Source organism: Melospiza melodia, chromosome 13 (genome assembly GCF_035770615.1).
Source record: "Melospiza melodia melodia isolate bMelMel2 chromosome 13, bMelMel2.pri, whole genome shotgun sequence".
NCBI classification, from domain to species: Eukaryota; Metazoa; Chordata; class Aves; order Passeriformes; family Passerellidae; genus Melospiza; species Melospiza melodia.
The window spans coordinates 16,361,401-16,379,961 of NC_086206.1; the positions used below are offsets into that span (position 1 = coordinate 16,361,401).

Sequence of the window (18,561 nt, forward strand, 5' to 3'; positions counted from 1 at the left end):
TTGTTTCTCAGTGGGGACAGACAACTGCTCTCAGCTAGGGGCAGCTGCCAGAAAGTATCAGGGGACACACAGCAGAGGAACTGGCTGTGTCCTGCTGCTCACTTTGCCACCCTGTGGACCTTCAGAGGACTTTCACTGCCTCAACCTGCCTGCTCTGCTCTCGGGAGCCCCACACAACGGTGCTGCAGCTCACAGGCAGAGCTAAACCAGCAACAGAATCAGAGCTGGAAGTGTGAGCCAAGGCAAAGCCAGCCTCCTAAACCCACATGCCCCAAGGCCCCTTCTGCTCTCTCAGCTTCTGGCCCAGCAGAGGGGACAGCCTTGCTCTGGAAGATTCAAGGTTTGTTTGCCTTGTGTCTAACGTGCATTGCCTCATTTTCAGGGCCATGCCCAGTGTCATTCAGCCTCTACCCCCTTCCTTGCCATCCCTCACTGCTTACACTGCCAGCTCTCCAGGCTGAGCTGCCTCAGCTCCTTTCATGCCTCAGTTGTCACTGCTTGCTCCCAGAGGCAGCCACTGCTCAGTGACAGGGTCAGGGCCACCCCAAACCCCCAACTCCCCAGAACAGCAGGCTGGCTCAGTCAGAAGGGCTTGGAACCCTCAGCCAGGCACTGTTCCCTCACAGCCCAGTGCTCCAGTTTGGGTGCACACCCCTGGCAGCTGCCTCTGCAGGATTACACAGGATTTACTGCCACATTTTGTGTCCCCTGCTGCAGTCACAGCCCCCCTCCACCCCAGTGCATTCACAGAACCATTAAGGAAATCTCCTCTAAGGTCCAGGACTCTCACTGGACTCATCTCTGCAGCAGCATTAGCTACACTTCATTAGTTTTTCAACTAGGTTTAAATCCATCTGGCCTGCTCCTGGGAACAGCAAATGCTGAAAGACAACAGATGTTTTGCTGTCTCAAATAAATTTTCAGACTAGAGATTTCACAAGTAATCCAGCATTATGTGCTCATTGTCTGAACCATATCAAACCAGTTTATTTCTGGCTGCCAGGAACTGCTCTGTACTGCTCAAACTGAGCACAGCCTCAGTTAATTTAGGCACTGAGTGAGGGTTTGCTACACCCTGAGAGAGAAAAACCCACAAGCCACAAAGCACCCTTGATGTGGAGCACACCCAATGCAGCAGCTCAGGTGAGAGCAGCAGCTGTGTCTAGGGTGGGGAATGGCTGTCACCCACCCTGTGCCAACCACAGGGACAGGGACACAGACTGTGAGGGTGCAGAAGCCTGGGGATGCCTCTTTTTGGGGAAGTGCAGCACCAAACCATTATCCAGGCAAGAAAGAGTGGGCAGCTCCTCCAGGAACATCCTCAAAGGCTTATGCAGGATATATCTGGGGCAACAAAACTGATCTCCTCTCAAATGATTTCATTTTAAATATTTTACCACTGTTCTACCCATCCTCCAAGTCTCCAGCAAACTGAAGATATGGCAGAAAAACAAGAATTGGTTTTCTCTGGGAAAGAATTGGTTCAAATCAAAACCAGCACCAGGATTAAGTGGATTCCACAGGTAACACCAACAAACCATGTCCAGCATCAGTCTGATCTGCCAGGGCAAGATCAAGCATTACCTGCTACAACTGCTGGTCCCAAGTGATGTGTGCTGGCCCTGCCCACACTCCTCACAGTGTCCTGCCAGGTGCAGGCAGCAGAGGACAAGAGTGACAAGTTCCAGAGTGGCAGCTGCTCCTAGAGAGCACATTTCAAGCCAAGTTAAACCTGAGCCAAGACTGGGCAGCAACTCCACCATGAGTCTCAGGCAGGGTTCAAGGAGCCCAACTTCCCAAATATCTACAGAATTCCCCATTTCAAGATGTCCATGGCCTTTTTGTTACCAGCTTTTCATAAGCAAACAAACTCCAAACTATTCAAGGCACTTTACCTGCTGAAGAGCACAGCTGGGCAAGGAAATGAGTTCAGCACCTTTTCCCCTCACATCCCAATACCCTCATCACTTTTCAATAAAAAATAGGCAAGAACACACCCTGTGCTTTAGAGAATATATACAAATGTAGATATAAATGCCTCCAAGTTTTATTGCAATAACAGCCCTTACCCATATCAGAAATTAAAGGGAACACAATGAAATAATACAAGAGGAGTTGCACTGGAGTGAGAATGCAAAGTTGAATACAGGAATTAAACTGATTTAACTTTGCATCCAAAAGCAGTAAAGAAGTTTACATTTTGCATACGTTTTTGCTAAATATATTTATACCTGAACACACTCTTCCCCCATGATCTGGCAGCAGGGCAGAGGGGAAGGAGGAATTAAATCTTGAATTTAAATCATCTGAATTCAGCATCATGAAATTTAGTCTGCAACTCCACTGAGGTAATTGCTCATCCACATCATCTCACAGTCCTCCACTTCGTCCACCAAGGAGATTGCACAATATATTCTTCATAGGGAAATATTTACAAAGAAAAGTTAAAATATTGAAGCAAATTTAACAATAGATCTTTGCTAAAAATCTGCTAATGCATATCTAGCAATTTTTGAGATCCTACACTCAGTGTAATTAAAACAGCATTTGAAACATTCCAACAGGAATCACATTGCACAGAAGAAGCAATTTGCTTCCCTAACATTTTTGCACACCCGCTCAGAGCCTGTGCCTTTAGTGCACAAGTCCACAACACCAAGCCTCTACATAGGTACCTAATAATGCTATGGAACAGAGTTCTTTGGAATGAGGACAAGCATCCCAGTCCCTGGGCTGTAATGATGTAAGGCTCCCTGCAGCTTTATTTGCTCGCTCAGTGAAAGCCAGAGGAAGCGCCATTGCTTTCCATGCCTGCTCTGGAGTTGGTGTCTGCTTCTCCCAGGTGTCCACGGCAGTTTCAGACAAGCAGATTTTGGTGACAAATCAGTTACGGGTCAGCCCAGGCCCTTCTGGAAGGAGGGAGGCAAAGAAAGTCTTGAAGAAAACCCACACGGTGCCCACGAGTGAAGGGCTGGCCTGCTGCAGCTCTTGGAAAGCCTGTCCCTCATCAGGAGGTGCCTCAGACTCATTTGTTCTGCCCCCATTCTCCCCCTGTCAAAAAAAAAAGGATATTTGGTAAAGAAGAATTTCAGAAATACATTAGAAAAATCTGGCATCAAACTGTGGTTTTGTTGCCAAAAACGCCACTGTTTAAATATAAAAGTTTTCAAGTTTTCAAGATACAAAGTCAAAAGCCCAAGCTGCACATGGCCACTACAGATTACCTCACACTGGTGTCCAGGACAACCATCAAGCACCAGATCAGGTGAATTATGTATTTACAGCTAATTAACTTTAATTGACATCAGAACTGTCAGCTTGAAATGAAAGACTCAAGCTGCTTACAGACAAAAATCCTACAGAGGTGCAGCCTGAGCCCTGCCCTCAGTTACAACCTGTAACAGACCACTTCCCACTACAACCTCCTAAAGGACAGAAGCAGCTAAAAGATCACCAAAATATTTCAGGTTAACTAATGAATTTACTACAGGAGGACTCAGGTGACAATTATTCTCCATACTGTCTTACAGAAGTTTCAAGAAAAGATTTTTTTCTACTACAAATTTTTCCACTACAATTATTAAACCGAAAGCAAAAACTTCCCAGAGTTTCATGGTTTAAAAATACAGCAAGACAATACCTGAAAATTATTGTTCTGGTCCTGGTTTAGAGCAGCTTGAGGAGGAACATTGCCTGGGAAGGCCTGAACTGGTCTTCGTCTAAATGGGAACCGTCCAGCATGGTGCCTGGGAAAAGTAACAAATTAATTAATTAATTAATGCTGTTTCAACATTACTCATCCTGTTACTCAACAGCTGCACATCTGACTGCTCAGTGCTGCTGGCAACCACCAACAGTAAAATTTAAGGACTTTCAGTGGAACAATGAACCTTCAACTCTTCAAGTCAACATAGATGTTGGAAAAGCTGCTCCACTTTTAACTCCTAGACCTACAATTCAGACACCTACATCATTTGTTCCACAGGTAATCCAAGAATTTAAGAGGCCAGATTCTTTTTCTCAGATAAGACATCCCAAGCACAGCAGCTGAGGGTGCATTATGTCTGTGTTTTTATCCTAATTATACTCCCCCCACACAGAGAGCATCAAAGGCAGTTGAAGACACTCCACTCAGTTCAGCTTGGTCTGTTCTCCAGAGGGACAACCAGCAGAAGAACTGCATGGATGCATGACTGAACAGCAAGTGTGAGACCCCTTCCCAGACTTCAACCACTAATTCCCCAACAAGAAATTGTAATTTCCCACACTGAACCTAGAGGTTTGCCTGCTCCATGCTGCTGAGTTGCTGGAGCTTAACAACAGGGGCTACTTTGGTTTCAAGTAGTTTTCTGAAATAGAAAGACAGTTGCACCAGAAACTGCAAAACCCCAGTGAGATCAGCCACATTCTTAATTTAATCCAGATATAGGCTTAATTATCATTTTTCTAAATACTGAGTTATACCAGGATACAGAGGAGCAGTTTGCCCTTTCCAGGTCCAAGAGTCCTATGAAGCTCAACCACCAGGAAGCTCCCTGGGCACAGAACTCAGTACTTCAGTGAAACCCTTCTGAACAGCAAACATTAACACATCCACTTACAGATACATCAGAACAGTGCCACCCATGACGAGGAGGAGTCTGCTGATGCTGGAGTAGAAATAGACCATGTTGACAAAAACATATAACAGTGTTGCTGAGTAGAGCCAGTCCAACCAGTCTCGATTGCCACCCTCCTCATCTTCCTCCATGAGGGGCCCCCCTTGGGCATTCATCCTCAAGTTCTGGTCAGCCACTGCATTAACCTGAGCAGCAACATTCTGGTTTCCAGGCTGGTTTTGGGCAGGAAATGGGTCTGGGAGAGGAGCTGGAGGTGTCACTGGTATCTCCTGAGAATGCCGTGCATGGGATGGGTCAGCAGATGCAGCAGTGGAAGCCAAGCTGGAAGCAGAGAACAAAGTACAGAATGAGGCTCAGTCAAACCCTCTCACTCCACACAGGGCCTGTGTGTGAAAGTCTGTCCATCTTTAGCAATAGAGTCAGACCACATGCAAGTAGAAAGCATTTAGAGGCTAGAGAAGCATTATAAACAAGTTTTAGTTCTACCCATAACAATTGTATAGTGACTTCAACAAATCAAACCAGGCACCCTCCCCTTTATCAACAGTACTGTCAATACTTCACAAAAACTATTTAGAGCAATCTGCAGGTAGTCTAAAAGCCTTCAGCTTGACCTATCACTGATGTCCAGTCAATGCTGTAGGCACTTTGAGCAGTCAAAAAAAAAGAACAAAGGCTCCTCGGCAGGATCAGATTTACTCCAGAGCCACCTGCCCTCCCAGTGAGCAGACAGACAATAGGTAAGATGCAGAACCACTGGCCTGAAGAGCAGCAGAGTCAGGGGTGCAACCCCACAACATTCAGCACAAGTTATGGTGAAAAAGTCTCCAAGCACCATCAAAAGAGGAAGAATTGCCAGGAGCTCTCAAATTTCTTGTGTTACAGTTTCTGCTTCCTACTGGCAGCTTAGAATAGAGCACTCACTATTGCATGTAGTACTGTCTTGCATAAATCTGCTGGAGCCAGGACATCTGAAGCATGCTGTAGGTTGTGTAAGCAGAGAAGCCAGGAGCCACACTCTGGAAGGGATGCTGAGTTGTTTCCAGCCTTGATCAAAATTTGAACACAGTCATTAGCAAACACAGGGCTAACAGCAAAAGCCATTTATTACAGAACAATGTAAATAGTTTCTGCCATTTTCTGCACCCAAATACAAAATTAATTCTTCCTTCTAGACATGTCTTTACCCACATGGACAAAGGAAAGACTTTTCTTCCTAATTAACAGAGCAGTGCACTTTCCTTTAGAGGCCACATCCTTGGAAGTGTTCCAGGCCAGGTTGGATAGAGCAACCTGATCCAGTGGAAGGTGTCCCTCATGGCAGAGGGTTGGATTAGATGGCCTTTAAAGGTTCCTTCCAATCCAAATTACTGTATGTCTACTAAAGCTTTTATATAAAGCCTCATCATATGTGGCCCATGTTCTATAGACTCATGACAGTATATGTGGCCTCCAACACAAACACAACATCTTAAAAATGTACATAAACTTATATTTACCCATTACTGGCTTCTGCTGATGACTGGACACCTGAAGAGCTCCTCGACCTTGCACCATTTGAGGAAGACACATTTGATTCCTGCCTGGATTCTGATGGTGACTTGGGCTGATCAGCTTTAACCTACAGACAGCAGGGCAGCCAGTGAGGTTTTCTCAGGACACCACACACACTTTGTGCAAAAAGGCTGCACCCCACAAAGTGTGCCCTCATTTTAACACCTGTTCCTGCACAGCACCTGTCAGTGCTGCCCCTGCCCTTGGGCACCACACCACAAGCACCTCTATCAGTATTTTAAACCTCCTGGAACCAAATTACTGGGATGCAAAACTGATTTGATGCTACTCCTCCCTTTCACAAGATCTACACTGTATTTGTTACTTCTTATACATGCATTGTGACCAACTGGTTATAAAAATATACAATACAAAAGACACTTTGGCTTTTTCCTATGGCAAATTTGTACTGCTTGCACAAACTGCTGCACACAGTTTGGGAGCTGTCCTGTGGTGATATAGCTGACACCCAGCCAAAGCTGGCTGACATCCAGCAACCAGCAGGCATGGGTAGGGTTAGCTCACAGTGCCCTTAATGGGCAACAGGAACACAGCTCTAGAAACCTTTGCCCAGCCACTTTAAAGAAAAAAAAATGGGTTTTGGCCATTTGTACTTGAGAGCAGTCCGGACTGAGCTCAAGCAGTGAGGCTGAGCCTGCAGAGAGGAAGCCAGAGATGAGTCATTAATGGGAGTTGAAGTGCCTGCAGTTCTCAGCCTTCTTCCCTCCCCACACACATCACAACCACTTCCTTCTACTTCTGACCACAAGCTCAGTCTGTCCAAGCATGCCTGGGACACAGCAAATCATAAACTATTTAATAGAACTGAATCTGCCAGAAGGCATTTCTGCCCTGAGCAGCACATCACAACAACTAGATCTTTCTTAACAGACACTACAAGAATATTTACTGATGAACTGCAGAGGCAATATTTTTCCTCAGCTTAAGCCAAATACATTATCACATTCCCAAACAAATTATCACAAAGTAATACTGCTGTTGCACTAATAAGGAAAAGGGAACTGCAGTAAAAGGGAACTTAAAAATGGTCAACCAACACTTCTTGTTTTCAGTTACAAGCCCAAGATTCAGAGTTAAGTTTAATTACCTCTGATTTGGTTCCTTGCATATTTGCAGGAGTCTTGAAGTTGTATACCAAATGAAGAGCATGCAGCTCCCCATGCTGAAATATAAGAGAAGATCCATTAAAAAAATAAATCCCTTCTCTGGAAATATTTCAGCACATCATAAAAGATACTTTTTTATACCTTTGGCAACAATTCTCCCAGACAGTGGTGATCAAGCAGCAGCTTCCCAGAATAAATCAGCTTTTGGTCCTCTTCAGGCTTTGAAGAAAGAAAACAAGGAATAGGATTACTCGCTCGGCCAAGCATTAACCAACACAGCTTAGAGCTGGTGGAGAAAGGCACAGAGCTTGGAGCATCCCCACATACCAAGGTGCACATCTAAATTCAGCTGAAATTATGAGCACAACTGAATGCCCAAGTGGGATATTATCGAGGTGCAAACCTGCATAAGAACCCAAAGTCCCTTGGGCAAAGAATTTGGTTATGTGTTATATCTTTCACAATTCTAACAAAAACATTTTTATTTCTTAAAAACAGAAGTTTGGAGTTCCATCTAATCTGATCAGCACCAGAGGTGGCGTCAAGTCAATCTGTTACACCCCATCCAATGGGACCCAGCTGCTCTTTATTAGGAGCTTTATCAGTGGAACTCATGGAGCCTGTTCCTGGCTAATCACCACACTGCCAGGGAAAGCATGGCAAAGCACAGGAATCAGACCTGGCACCAAGCAACTAGTGACAGGACAAGGGGAAACAGTATTAAGTTTGCAGGGCAGACTCCAGTTGGATATTAAGGAAAATTTCTTCACTGAAGGAATGGCTAAACATCGAAATGGGCTACCTTGGGAAACAGAGTCACTATCCCTGGAACTCTTGAAAAAATGAGTATAGACATGTCATATATCTAGATATAGATATAGCCACACTATATCTAAGTGTGGCTTAGATAGCGTGACATTTGCTCAAGGCTGAACTTGGAGATCTCGCCCAAGTTTATCGGCTCTGCGAAGGCCACGCACCGTCCCGTGGGAGCAGCGGGGCTGGGAGAGCAGCTGCTGCTGCAGCGCTCCCGTGTCAGGCACACCGGCACTGCAGCCCCTCACAGCTCCCGAGTCCCGGGGGCAGGCACACACCGGCACCCCAGCCCCTCACGGCTCCCGTGTCCCGGGGGGCAGGCACACACCGGCACCCCAGCCCCTCACGGCTCCCGTGTCCCGGGGGCAGGCACACACCGGCACCCCAGCCCCTCACAGCCCCGTGCCCCAGGTAGGGCTCTGCCCGCCCAGCTGGGTGCGGTACCCGGGCGCGGCTGCGGTGCCGCGGGCTCTGCCGTCCCCGCACACCTGCGGGCCGCGCCGTGCCGGGAGGCCCGTTGGTTAATCATTAACCGCGACCGGCCACAAACCTGCCCCGAAATAGCCCAAGCGCGCCCCAAGCGCGGCTGACGCAACCGGGACCAGGACACCCCGGGAGGGGGATGGGGGGAGGGAAGCAGGTACCGGTCCCGGAGCCCCGCGGCAGCTGCCGCCGCTGCCCCGCGGGGAGCAGCCAGCCAGCCCGCACTACCCACCCACCCAGCCGGGCTGCGCGCAGGGACCCCCGACGGGGCTGCGGCAAGAGCGGACTACGCACTCACCGGCGCGTCGGGCAGGAGGCGGCGCAGCTCGGTCTTGAGGCGGCGCACGGTCCAGGCAGGCTGGGCGCTGAGGCGGAGGTCGCGGTGCCGCTGCGCGGGGCTCCGGACCAGCAGCGACAGCGGCTCCTCCATGGCGGGCGCGGGGCGGGCGGTGATTGCAAAACCTCCCCGGCCAGATCTTTATAGGGGCCCGCCCCGCCGCAGGGCCGCGGTGGCTGCGGCTGATTGGCCGTGATGCGGGCGGGGGCGGGGGCTGCCACGTGGGCCAATGGGACGGAGCCTCGCGTGCAGCGCCGTGAGGATACGGAGGCGCTGATTGGGTGGTGCCGGGTTGGGGGCGGGGCTATGCGGTCACCACAACGACCGTGAGCCGCCCCGCCCTGCCCGGGCCCTGAGGGGCGGAGGCCATGGCTGGGCCGGTGCCGCTCTCCTCAGTCCCTCCACCACATCAACACCGGCACCAACGCCGCTCTTAGCGATCCCTTGCTTCGCCTTCCCTCTCCCCTCGCCCGCTGGAGCAGCACAGCTCTGTGGAGCCCCGCGTGTGCTGCATCCACAGCCTGATCCGGGTGAAACATCCCCTTTTTCCCTATGGTTATTTTACCCGATCTGTGTAGCTACCTCAGCCGGTTTTTACCTCAGCCCTCCGCTGCGGCCTTTGTGGGTACACGACAAACCATATTTCTGGCTGGAGCCAAAAGAAGTGTGCAGAGGTGCTGGGGAAAGTTAATAATTAATGACATTTTACTAAAAAAAAATAATCAAAAAGTCATAAAAACGTGGACCAGCCGCTTCTGAGCGCTCCTCCTCTTGCCCATCTTCCCGTAAAAAGCCCGTGGTAATGATCCCGATGCACCAGGAGGGGGTTTTCGCGTCCTTCCAAACAAAGCTGTAGGAACGTCGGGTTTATCTCGGCACCAGGTATTTACTGTGCGTGCTTCAGGAGCTGCTCCTTGGTGTTCCTTGGCAGCCAGACCTGTTGCCCAAAGGCACGGATGAGTGTGCAGCCGAGAGTAGATTTTGCAAGCAGGAAAGCCGCTCTTCCACGGGGATGCATCACCCCGCGGCTCCCGGGTCAGAGCCGAGCCGGGGGCAGCGCTGCCCTGGGAGTGACAGCATAAAATCATGAAGAACTGAGCTGAGCCTGGCTCTGGCCGGGTGAAGCCCCCGCAGCTGCCTGGGTAGGTCCGTGTGAGGGTGGAGAGTTCCATCAGAGCCCATTCCCCTCTCGTATCCACCCCACAACAGGGATGAGGTTGCGCTCCTGCCTGCTCTGCCCTTGCTGTCCCTGCGAGGGCTCAATGCCCGGGTGGGCTTTGCCTCCCTGACTCCTGCTCTGTGTCCCACCAGCCCAAGGGACACAGCCAGAGCTGTTTGCTGCTCTTGCTCCATCAGCACAGATCGTCATCCCCATCCCTCGGCTCCTGCTGACAAACGCAGTGTCCAGGGCCACTCTTGCCATTGCCAAAGTCAAGGTGACTTTGCTGCTCGCTTGGCTGCAGCCTTTGTTCAGAGCACCAAGCGAGTTCCCCTGGGTGGCAGGGCCAGGGTAAGGCTGTGCAGGTGTTGGAGTGAAACCAGGATCAGGCACTCTGTGTGTTTTATCTGGGACTCCCTGTGCTGTTGCTGGCCCGTGGAGCAGCTGTGCAGCCGTAGCCACAGCGCCGATCCTGCCTCGAGCTCAGGCTCCTGTGCTCCTCCTTCATCACAGACAAGAGGGGCAGAACTCAGCTGGGCTGCTTTCTGCCCATTCCATGTCTGAGCCATTGCTGGGGAAAATGTCTGCTCACTGGACAAACCCACCTAAATCCAGCATTGACCTGGCTTGGAGCAGGGGCTGGAGGAACAACCTCCTGAGGCACCTGAGTGCTGAACCTCAGCTCCCCCTCCGTGTCTGGGAGTGCTGGACCCACCAGAGAGCCAGGCCCTCGCTGCCCTCACCCACAGCAGCCAAGAACTGGTGGAGCTGGAGTCGGGGACACATCTGGACATCAGGTAGCACATGCTACAGTTCCAGAGGCTGATTCAGAGCTCCTGGGACTGAGGCAAAACAAACACTTGCCCTGATAGTGTCTGCTTAGCTTAGCTCACTCTGTGGCAGCAGATAAGGGGCCACAGCACAAACCAGAAGGTGTGACCAGCACATCACCCCACTGTCCTGCTGAACAATTAACTCCAATTTACCAAAATTGGAGATGAAGGGCTGCAAGCTGCTTTTGTCACCTGCGTAAATATTAACCACGGAGTAAATCAGGATTATCTCTCTATCTCTCTGAACTTAGCACAATTACTCTGTAAAAAAAAAAAAAACACACAAACAAAACAACAAAGGAAACTGGGGGGGGTGAGTGGGTATTGCTGATGAGTTTACAGCTCTGTTTGTGGTCAGGCTGGTTTTCATGGCATGGCAATCTCCTGGCACAGCAGGAACAGCCGGAGGAGAATTTGCCAGCACATGAGGAGATGCCCCATGGTCTCACAGCCTGGTGTGCTCCTTTGCTCACGCAGGCATGGTGACATAAGGGACAAGCCTGAGAGCAGCTAACACGGGCCTGGTGCTGTAGGGATGCCGGGGTGTGATGCAATTTTGTCCTGACCAGGAGTTGCTCCCTGGGCCAGGACAGGGCAAGGATCAAAGGGCAGCAGAATCCAGACAAGCCAAGCTGATTGTCTGGGCTTGGTTCGATATGCTTATTCTGTCAGAAGCACTGTGCTCGTTGGGTGTCTGGCTTTAAAAACTGTTTCATGGTGTTATGGCCCCTTTGGGTCCAAAATTCCTCAGAGTCCATGAGCAAGAGTCTGTTTTTGTTCAGGCTCTGGGGCTGGTGACCCTGGTGCTGGCAGGAGGGAGCTCACAGTGTGCTCTGGCATCGCTGGCAGAGCTGCACTGCAGTGGGGTCTGTAGGGAGGGGGTTCTGTGGCTGTCCCTGAGCATTTCTGTGCCCGAGCAGAGCCAGTTCTGCCAGAGACATCCCACGGGCATCACCTGTGGGCACAGCCTGGCAGCACCGAGGAGATGTGCTGTGCCTGCACATCCTGGCAGCCTGGTGTGGGACAGGCACGGCGAGGCTTTGCAGCACACCCCGTGAACTCGGTCAGGGTCCCTCCCCTCGCTCAGCTGTTCCACTGCTCACTAAGGCAAATCATCCCCAAACAATGAACGTTCCCTGGCCCATGCTGCTCTGGAGCAGCATGAAACTTCCCTGTCAGACAAGGGAGAGAAGCCAGAACGAACCAGGAGGTGGGGAATGAGGGACACAGCTGGAAAACATCCCCTGCTACCAGGGTTGCCTGTGCCAAAGGCCACCAAACCTGTGGCACGGGAAGCCCCTGCCAGCCTGGAGGAATGCAGGGATATTCCCGGGCGGGGCCGAGGCTTCCACCGGTGACATTCGCGGGATTCCGTGCGGATGCTGGCCGCCTGCCGGAGCTCGGTGTCCCCAGAGAGGGGCCGCTGTTGCGCTTAATGTGTCGCTAATGATGTTCCCGACTGCCCGAGGTTAGCGGCGCGGTGCCGGTGCCGTCCCGGCGCGGCGGCGGCCGGACGGGGAGCGGAGCCGTGCCCGGGTAGACGGGCACGGAGGGGATGGGGATGGAGCCGGGCTTGGGAACGGGGATGAGGACGGGGATGAGGATGGGGGTCCTGCCGGCCCCGTCCCCACCCCCGTTTCCACGGCGACGTTGTCAGCAGCCGTCCGGCCCCGCCCCCCGCCCCGCCTGGGCCAATGGCGCGGCGGCGCCGGGCCTGCCCGCCGGTGACGTCATGGCCGGTGAAAATCCCCCGTGGCCGCGGGAGCGGCGGTGGCGGCGCGGCCCCGCGGCCCGGCCCGGCCCGCACCATGGCCAAGCACCACCGCACGCCGGCGCGCTCCGCCGAGCCCGTCATCGAGGTCAAGAGCAAGGTAAGCGCCCGCCGGGGACGGCGCCGGGGATGCCGATGCCGATGCCCGCGCCGGTTCCGCCGGGTCACGACCGAGCGCGTCGCCCCCGCGTCGGGCGGCACACGTGGGGTGGCACCGCGCACCGGGGAGCGGCGCTGGAGCCGGGCCGGCCGGGCTCTCCGCTCCCCGCGCTGCGGCGGCGCTGCCCGGAGCCTCCCCGAGCGCAGCCCGGCCCGGCGGCCGCGGCGTCCCGCCACCGTGGGCTCTGCCGGGCCGCGAGCTCGCTCGGTGCGGCCGTGGGAACGCCGCGGAGGAGCGTTCGCCAGATGCGCAGGGCGCCGGTGCGCCGTTCCGGCGGCCCCGGTGTGCGGGGTGGCCCCGGCGGTGCGGGGGTGCGGGGTGCGCGGTCACCCCGGCGACACACCTCGCCCAGATGTGCACTCACCCAGATGTGCGTGCTCGGCAAGGCAGGCTCATCCCCGGCTGTGCCATCACCCAGATGTGCGCCCCCAGCAAGGGACGAGCCCCTGTCGCGCATCCAGATGTGCACACCTGCATCGCTGTGCGCTCGCCCGGCTGTGGTCTCCCGCAGACGTGTCTGCTCACCCAGATATGCGCTCACCTGGCACACCCTTGCCCAGATGTGTGCGGTCACCCAGACATGCACCATGGTCCACCTGTGCCCATCCACCCATCCCTGTGCTCACCCAGCTGCGTGCACTCCCTTTCTGCACCCTTATCCAGCTGTGCACCCTTATCCAGCTGTGCACTGCCTGCTCGGGACCCCCGGCGGGGTGCAGGGTGCCCTCCCTCCCAGGACGTGGTGGCACCGCCTGCCCCTCCAGCTGGGGTGTGACCCCCGCGGGCAGCGCGATCCTCGCAGCGCTCCTCAGCCTGTTCTTAATTGGCTTCCCGTTCGTCGTGACGGAAGGAGGCATTAATTAGCGCTGTTGCTCACCAGGTGCTACGGCAGCGCCCGTGTCGCAGGGAAGGGCTCCCGGCAGCGCGGGGTCTGCCGCGGCTGGTGGTACGGTCAGAGGGCCCTTCCTCCACCGCGGGGCCATCTCTGCCCCATCACTTCAGCGTTTGGGCACAAAATCTGCTTCCCTCCTCTTACTTTGTTGTTGGGACGGGCTCCTCCTGACCGGCTCTGCCTGCCCCGGGGCAGCTCTGTGCGGTGCCCTGCCTGCATCAGGGCCAGCCCTGCCCAAAGTCACCCTCTTCCTCCTCTTCCTCGTCCTCCCCTGCAGTTCGACGCTGAATTTCGCCGCTTTGCCATGAAGCGCTCCAGCGCCGGCAGCTTCCAGGACTTCTACCAGCTGCTGCAGACAGTGCACCAGATCCCGCGGGTGGATGTGCTCCTGGGCTACACCGACATCCACGGGGACCTCCTGCCCATCAACAACGACGACAACTACCACAAAGCCCTGTCCTCTGCCAACCCCCTCCTCAGGGTCATCATCCAGAAGAAGGGTAAGCGGGGCACTGGATGTGTCCTCCTACCAAGAGAGATGAGCCACAACCTGCAGTACTGCTGGTTCCACCTTTGGGCTGTGCCAGCAGGGCCTGGCTGGTCACACACCCTCCAGCCACTGCTTTGGTGGATGGATGTGGAGATGGTGGCACTGAGAGGCTGCCAGAACCCTGCCAGGGCTCTCCCTGGCAGCCCAGGGCGCCTGCCTCAGCCCAGCCCCGTGCGACCTGGTGAGCAAAGGCAGATCCTTGCAACTCACCCCTTTGAAGTTGTGTTTTCCAGCCAAGCCAGCGTGGGCTCCCAGATAACACCTGTATAGCTCCTGTGAGTGCTGTGCCAGCAGCCCCATCCAGCTTCCTGCCCTGAGGAGGCAGCAGCCATCATTTTGGCAGAGCTCTCAGGGTGCCAGGTGCTGCTGGATTTCTGGTGTTGGGAAGAGGCTTGGTGCCTCTCTGGCAGACCACGGGCTTGCCCTTACCTTAGTGGCACATTCCCAAAGAATCACTTCCTTGCACAGGTACACCTGATAGCCTCCTGATAGTGTCCTGGTGAGGATGAAAGCCTCCAAGGGACAAACACTCCGAGTATTTCTCCTGTTTGCAGGGAAAACAAGCCCATCCCCTTCCACTCAGTTTAGCAGCACCGAGGTTTTCTCTTTCACAGCACCCTCAGTCAGCAGTTCACAGAGCCAGAGCCTGACCCAGAGCCACAGGGTCAGCACAGCATCCAGAGTGAGTCTGTGTTTCCAGCTCAGGTTAGCGGTATGAAGTCTCTGGGTGAGAGGTGATGCTGGTGGCCAGCCCTGGCTGCTGTGTCAGTTTTCCTGGGCTTTTGCATCAGGGTGATGTGGGATGCCCTGGACATGTGTTTCCCCTGTGGCTGCATGGTGTGGGGGCTGGCAGCAGTGATCCAGGCTGCTGGAGCTCATGGTGCACTCAGGGGCTGTCACTGCCAGCACTGAACCATCCCCTGCTCCTGGCCCAATGCTGGGACCCAGGCTGTGACATGGAGAGTCCGTGCAGGGGTGGGTGTGCAAGGCTGCAGTGGGACCATCACTCCTGCTCCCAAGAGCCATCCCATGAGCTGCTGGAGAAGCCTGTGAGGACCCAGCTGACTGTGCCAAGACACACAGTGTGCAGAGGGAGCAGGCAGAGCCTGGCTCCATGGGCAGCATGATAAGGAAGGCAGGCAGGCAGCACCAGGGAGCCCCAGCACCCAGCTGTGCCCGCAGGAAAGGGGCCTTGGGGCTGCCAGCACCACAGGGAGGTGAGCAGAGAGGCCAGGAGCAAGTCCTGGGTGAATCACAGCTAATTTAAAATGGATCCAGGTCATCCCGAGGCTGGGCTGTCGTTGAACCGGTCTGGGTCGCTGAGGAATGTGGCTGCAGAGCCTCTCAGCCCGCCGGGTGCAGGGAGCTGTGCACACACACACACCACACTCAGGTGTGCTCCTGGCAGTGGGCTCTGCAGCAGCCAGTCCTGCCACAGCAGGGCAAAAGCAGAGGCTGTACCCGGGCTTCCCTCAGTGCCATCACCCCGTTGGGTGAGGGCATCCCTGCAGGGCAGCCTGGCTGGGACAGTGGTGCTGCCCATCCTTGCCTGGGCCAAGGCTCACTGGCAGGGCAGGGAAAAGTGTGGGACATTGCCAGGGCCACCATGGGGCCCATCCTTGGCGTGCTGGACCTGCCTGGCCCCGCCACTCTGCGCCCCTTGGAGAGGAGCTGAGTGCTGAAATAGCTGTGGGAAAGCCTCCGCCACCCTTCCCCGAGCTAAAAATATGCCAAGGCTGTGTGTGCAGGGAGATATTTATAAACCAGGAGCCCTGGCAGGCTGGCTTGGCTAGGGAGAAATCCCATGTCCCCTGGGCTTGGGGACATCCCTGGCAGCCCTGCAGCTGCAGCAGTGTCCAGGTGCTGGTTGGGGACACTGTGTGGAATGTGCTGACCATGGAGCATCCAGATGTGGGCTCCCCCATGGAAAGAGATGGGGAGAAACCAGAGAGGAACCAGGGGCTACTCCCCAGCACCTGGTGGAGGAGGCCAAGAGGGATGGGTTGGAGCTGGGCCCCACAGAGCAGCCCCAGGCCACGGTCCAGAAGGACAGAGTCTAACCCTGTATGAAGGTGCCTGATGGTGGAGTAAGGGACGTGGGCACAAATCACAGTCTGGGATATTCAGGGCCTCTCAGGATGCTGCAGCCCTGGGATGAATTTCCCAGAGATGGGGAGTCTCTGTCCTTGGGAATGGCAGAGTTCTGCAGGACACAGTGGTGGCTATCACCAACCCACGCCAGCAATAGCCCTGCTCTGGTGGGGCTGTGGACTCTGGTGCTGTCTCCTGGGCTTGGACTCACCCTAAGGGAGTTGGTTGCCACCACAGCACACTTATGTGGGGAATCCTCTCTCCCCAAACCCAAACTGGGGCATGGCTGCGGCTCCCAGGCCATCAGAGCTGGCAGCTCTAGTGTTAAACTGCAGAGTTTGGCTTAAAGTGTGATTAAGGCTGAATCACTGCCTCGATCCCACTAATCCTGGCCTGTGTGCCTGTGTACGCTGGGTAATCCCAGGAGATGGGCCCCAGCGGAGACAGGCTGCAGGGAGAGCCAGGCTGGTGATGCAGGGAGGAAAAGGCAGTGAGAGCTGTGAGCAGGGCCCTTGTGCTGAGCGCTGCCCCAGCACCTGGGGCCAAGGGCAGGCGCTCACGCCCCCGGCAGCCACAGCAGCGCCTGACCCGTGTCCTCCCTCCCTGGCTCCCCACAGCAGAGTCTGACGCCAGCGTCTTCGCCTCCAACTCCCTGCAGCGGAAGAAGAAGGGGCTGCTGCGGCCAGCGCACTACCGGGCCAAGCCTCACCTGCTGATCGGGATGCCCCAGGACTTCCGCCAGATCTCCTCCATCATCGACGTGGACATCCTGCCCGAGACGCACCGGCGCGTGCGGCTGCACAAGCACGGCTCCGACAAACCGCTGGGCTTCTACATCCGCGACGGCGTCAGCGTGCGCGTGGCCCCGCAGGGCGTCGAGAAGGTGCCCGGCATCTTCATCTCCCGCCTGGTGAAGGGCGGCCTGGCCGAGAGCACGGGGCTGCTGGCGGTCAGCGACGAGATCCTGGAGGTGAACGGCATCGACGTGGCCGGCAAGTCGCTGGACCAGGTGACGGACATGATGGTGGCCAACAGCCACAACCTGATCATCACCGTCAAGCCGGCCAACCAGCGCAACAACGTCATCCGCAGCAGCAAGGCCTCGGGCAGCTCCGGCGTGTCCACGGACAGCACCCCCAGCCAGCAGACCCCCAGCCCGGCCTCGCAGTACCTGAGCAACTACAGCACGGCCGAGAGCGACGAGGAGGGAGACCTGGTCATCGAGAGCGACAGCGCCTCGCACTACATCCCCGGGGGCTGCCCCAACGGGGGCCCCGCCGACGGAGCCCTGCGGAGGAGCCTGTCCCCACACAGCTCACGGGGCTCCCTGCAGTCCCTGGGCAGCCACGACGGCAGCCCTGGCAGGGGCAGCGCACGGGAGGATGGCACCCTCCTCACCCTATAGCCACAGGGGCCCGTGATGGGTTTCTGCTGATCTGGATGTGGACACCAGGGTGATGACGTGGCCAGCGGGCAGGGGTGGAGAGGGGCTGCCCTCTGCCTGCTCCCACCCCCTGTGACCCCAGGAGCCCCACTGTGGGACCCACTCGAGCTGGGCACTGCCCCTCTGAGCGCCCTCGCCTCCTCTTCCAAGCAAGCAGGGGTTTTTAATTGTTTTATTGAAATATGCATCATTAATATATTGCAATGGACAGTAAAACTTTTTCTAGAAAGCACCGTGCTTGTCCCTGGTTGATGTCACTGCAGGGAGGAGGGGGACAGTGGGTGGGTTCCCCAGCCCTGTGCATGGAAGGCAGTGCCTGGGGCTGTGGCCTTGACCTTTGCTGCTGTGCTGGGTGACCCCAGTGAGACTCATTGTGCCTGTTCCAGGACACATGTCCAGGCTGTTTTGGGCAGCTGATGGCCTGATGCAGTCAGCCTTGCTTGGTCCCCCCATTCCCACCTTGTCCCTGCTGCAGGGCCCTCATAATGCAGGGGACACCTGGTCTGGCAGCAGCACGTTGGCTGTCACTCGGCCCTGCTAAGGCTGCTGGGGACAGTGCAGCCCCATCCTCCTCCTTCAGCCCCAAGCTCAGGGCAGGGGGGGTCCACACCTGCCCCTGCTGCTCTGCTGGAGCTCCCAGCACCCTCAGTCCCTCTCCCAAAAGTGCCAAGCTGATGGTGGCACTCACTGCTGCCAAGGGCTTGTGGTGGGACTGGCAAGGAGGA

General features: G+C 55.2%; 2 protein-coding genes across 4 annotated transcripts; one reads left to right on the plus strand and one right to left on the minus strand.

Moving 5' to 3' along the window:
- Nucleotides 1-2,025: 2,025 nt before the first annotated feature.
- Nucleotides 2,026-9,039, minus strand: HERPUD1 (homocysteine inducible ER protein with ubiquitin like domain 1). Its single transcript, XM_063168018.1, has 8 exons — nt 8,898-9,039; nt 7,442-7,519; nt 7,282-7,356; nt 6,119-6,240; nt 5,544-5,666; nt 4,602-4,940; nt 3,641-3,746; nt 2,026-3,051 (listed from the first exon to the last, which is right to left on the minus strand). Exons 1-8 carry the CDS (start codon nt 9,027-9,029, stop codon nt 2,884-2,886), a joined length of 1,143 nt encoding a protein of 380 aa, XP_063024088.1. The 5' UTR covers nt 9,030-9,039; the 3' UTR covers nt 2,026-2,883.
- A 3,681-nt stretch (nt 9,040-12,720) lies between these two features.
- Nucleotides 12,721-18,069, plus strand: PARD6A (par-6 family cell polarity regulator alpha). Of its 3 annotated transcripts, none has more exons than XM_063168026.1 (3): nt 12,721-12,799; nt 14,029-14,251; nt 17,051-18,069. In XM_063168026.1, exons 2-3 carry the CDS (start codon nt 14,132-14,134, stop codon nt 17,795-17,797), a joined length of 867 nt encoding a protein of 288 aa, XP_063024096.1. In that variant the 5' UTR covers nt 12,721-12,799; nt 14,029-14,131; the 3' UTR covers nt 17,798-18,069. The 3 variants fall into 3 exon arrangements, with proteins under 3 accessions (XP_063024096.1, XP_063024094.1, XP_063024095.1); XM_063168024.1 differs by having other exon boundaries at nt 12,727-12,799; nt 17,010-18,069; XM_063168025.1 differs by having other exon boundaries at nt 12,727-12,799; nt 17,013-18,069.
- The last annotated feature ends 492 nt before the right edge of the window (nt 18,070-18,561 follow it).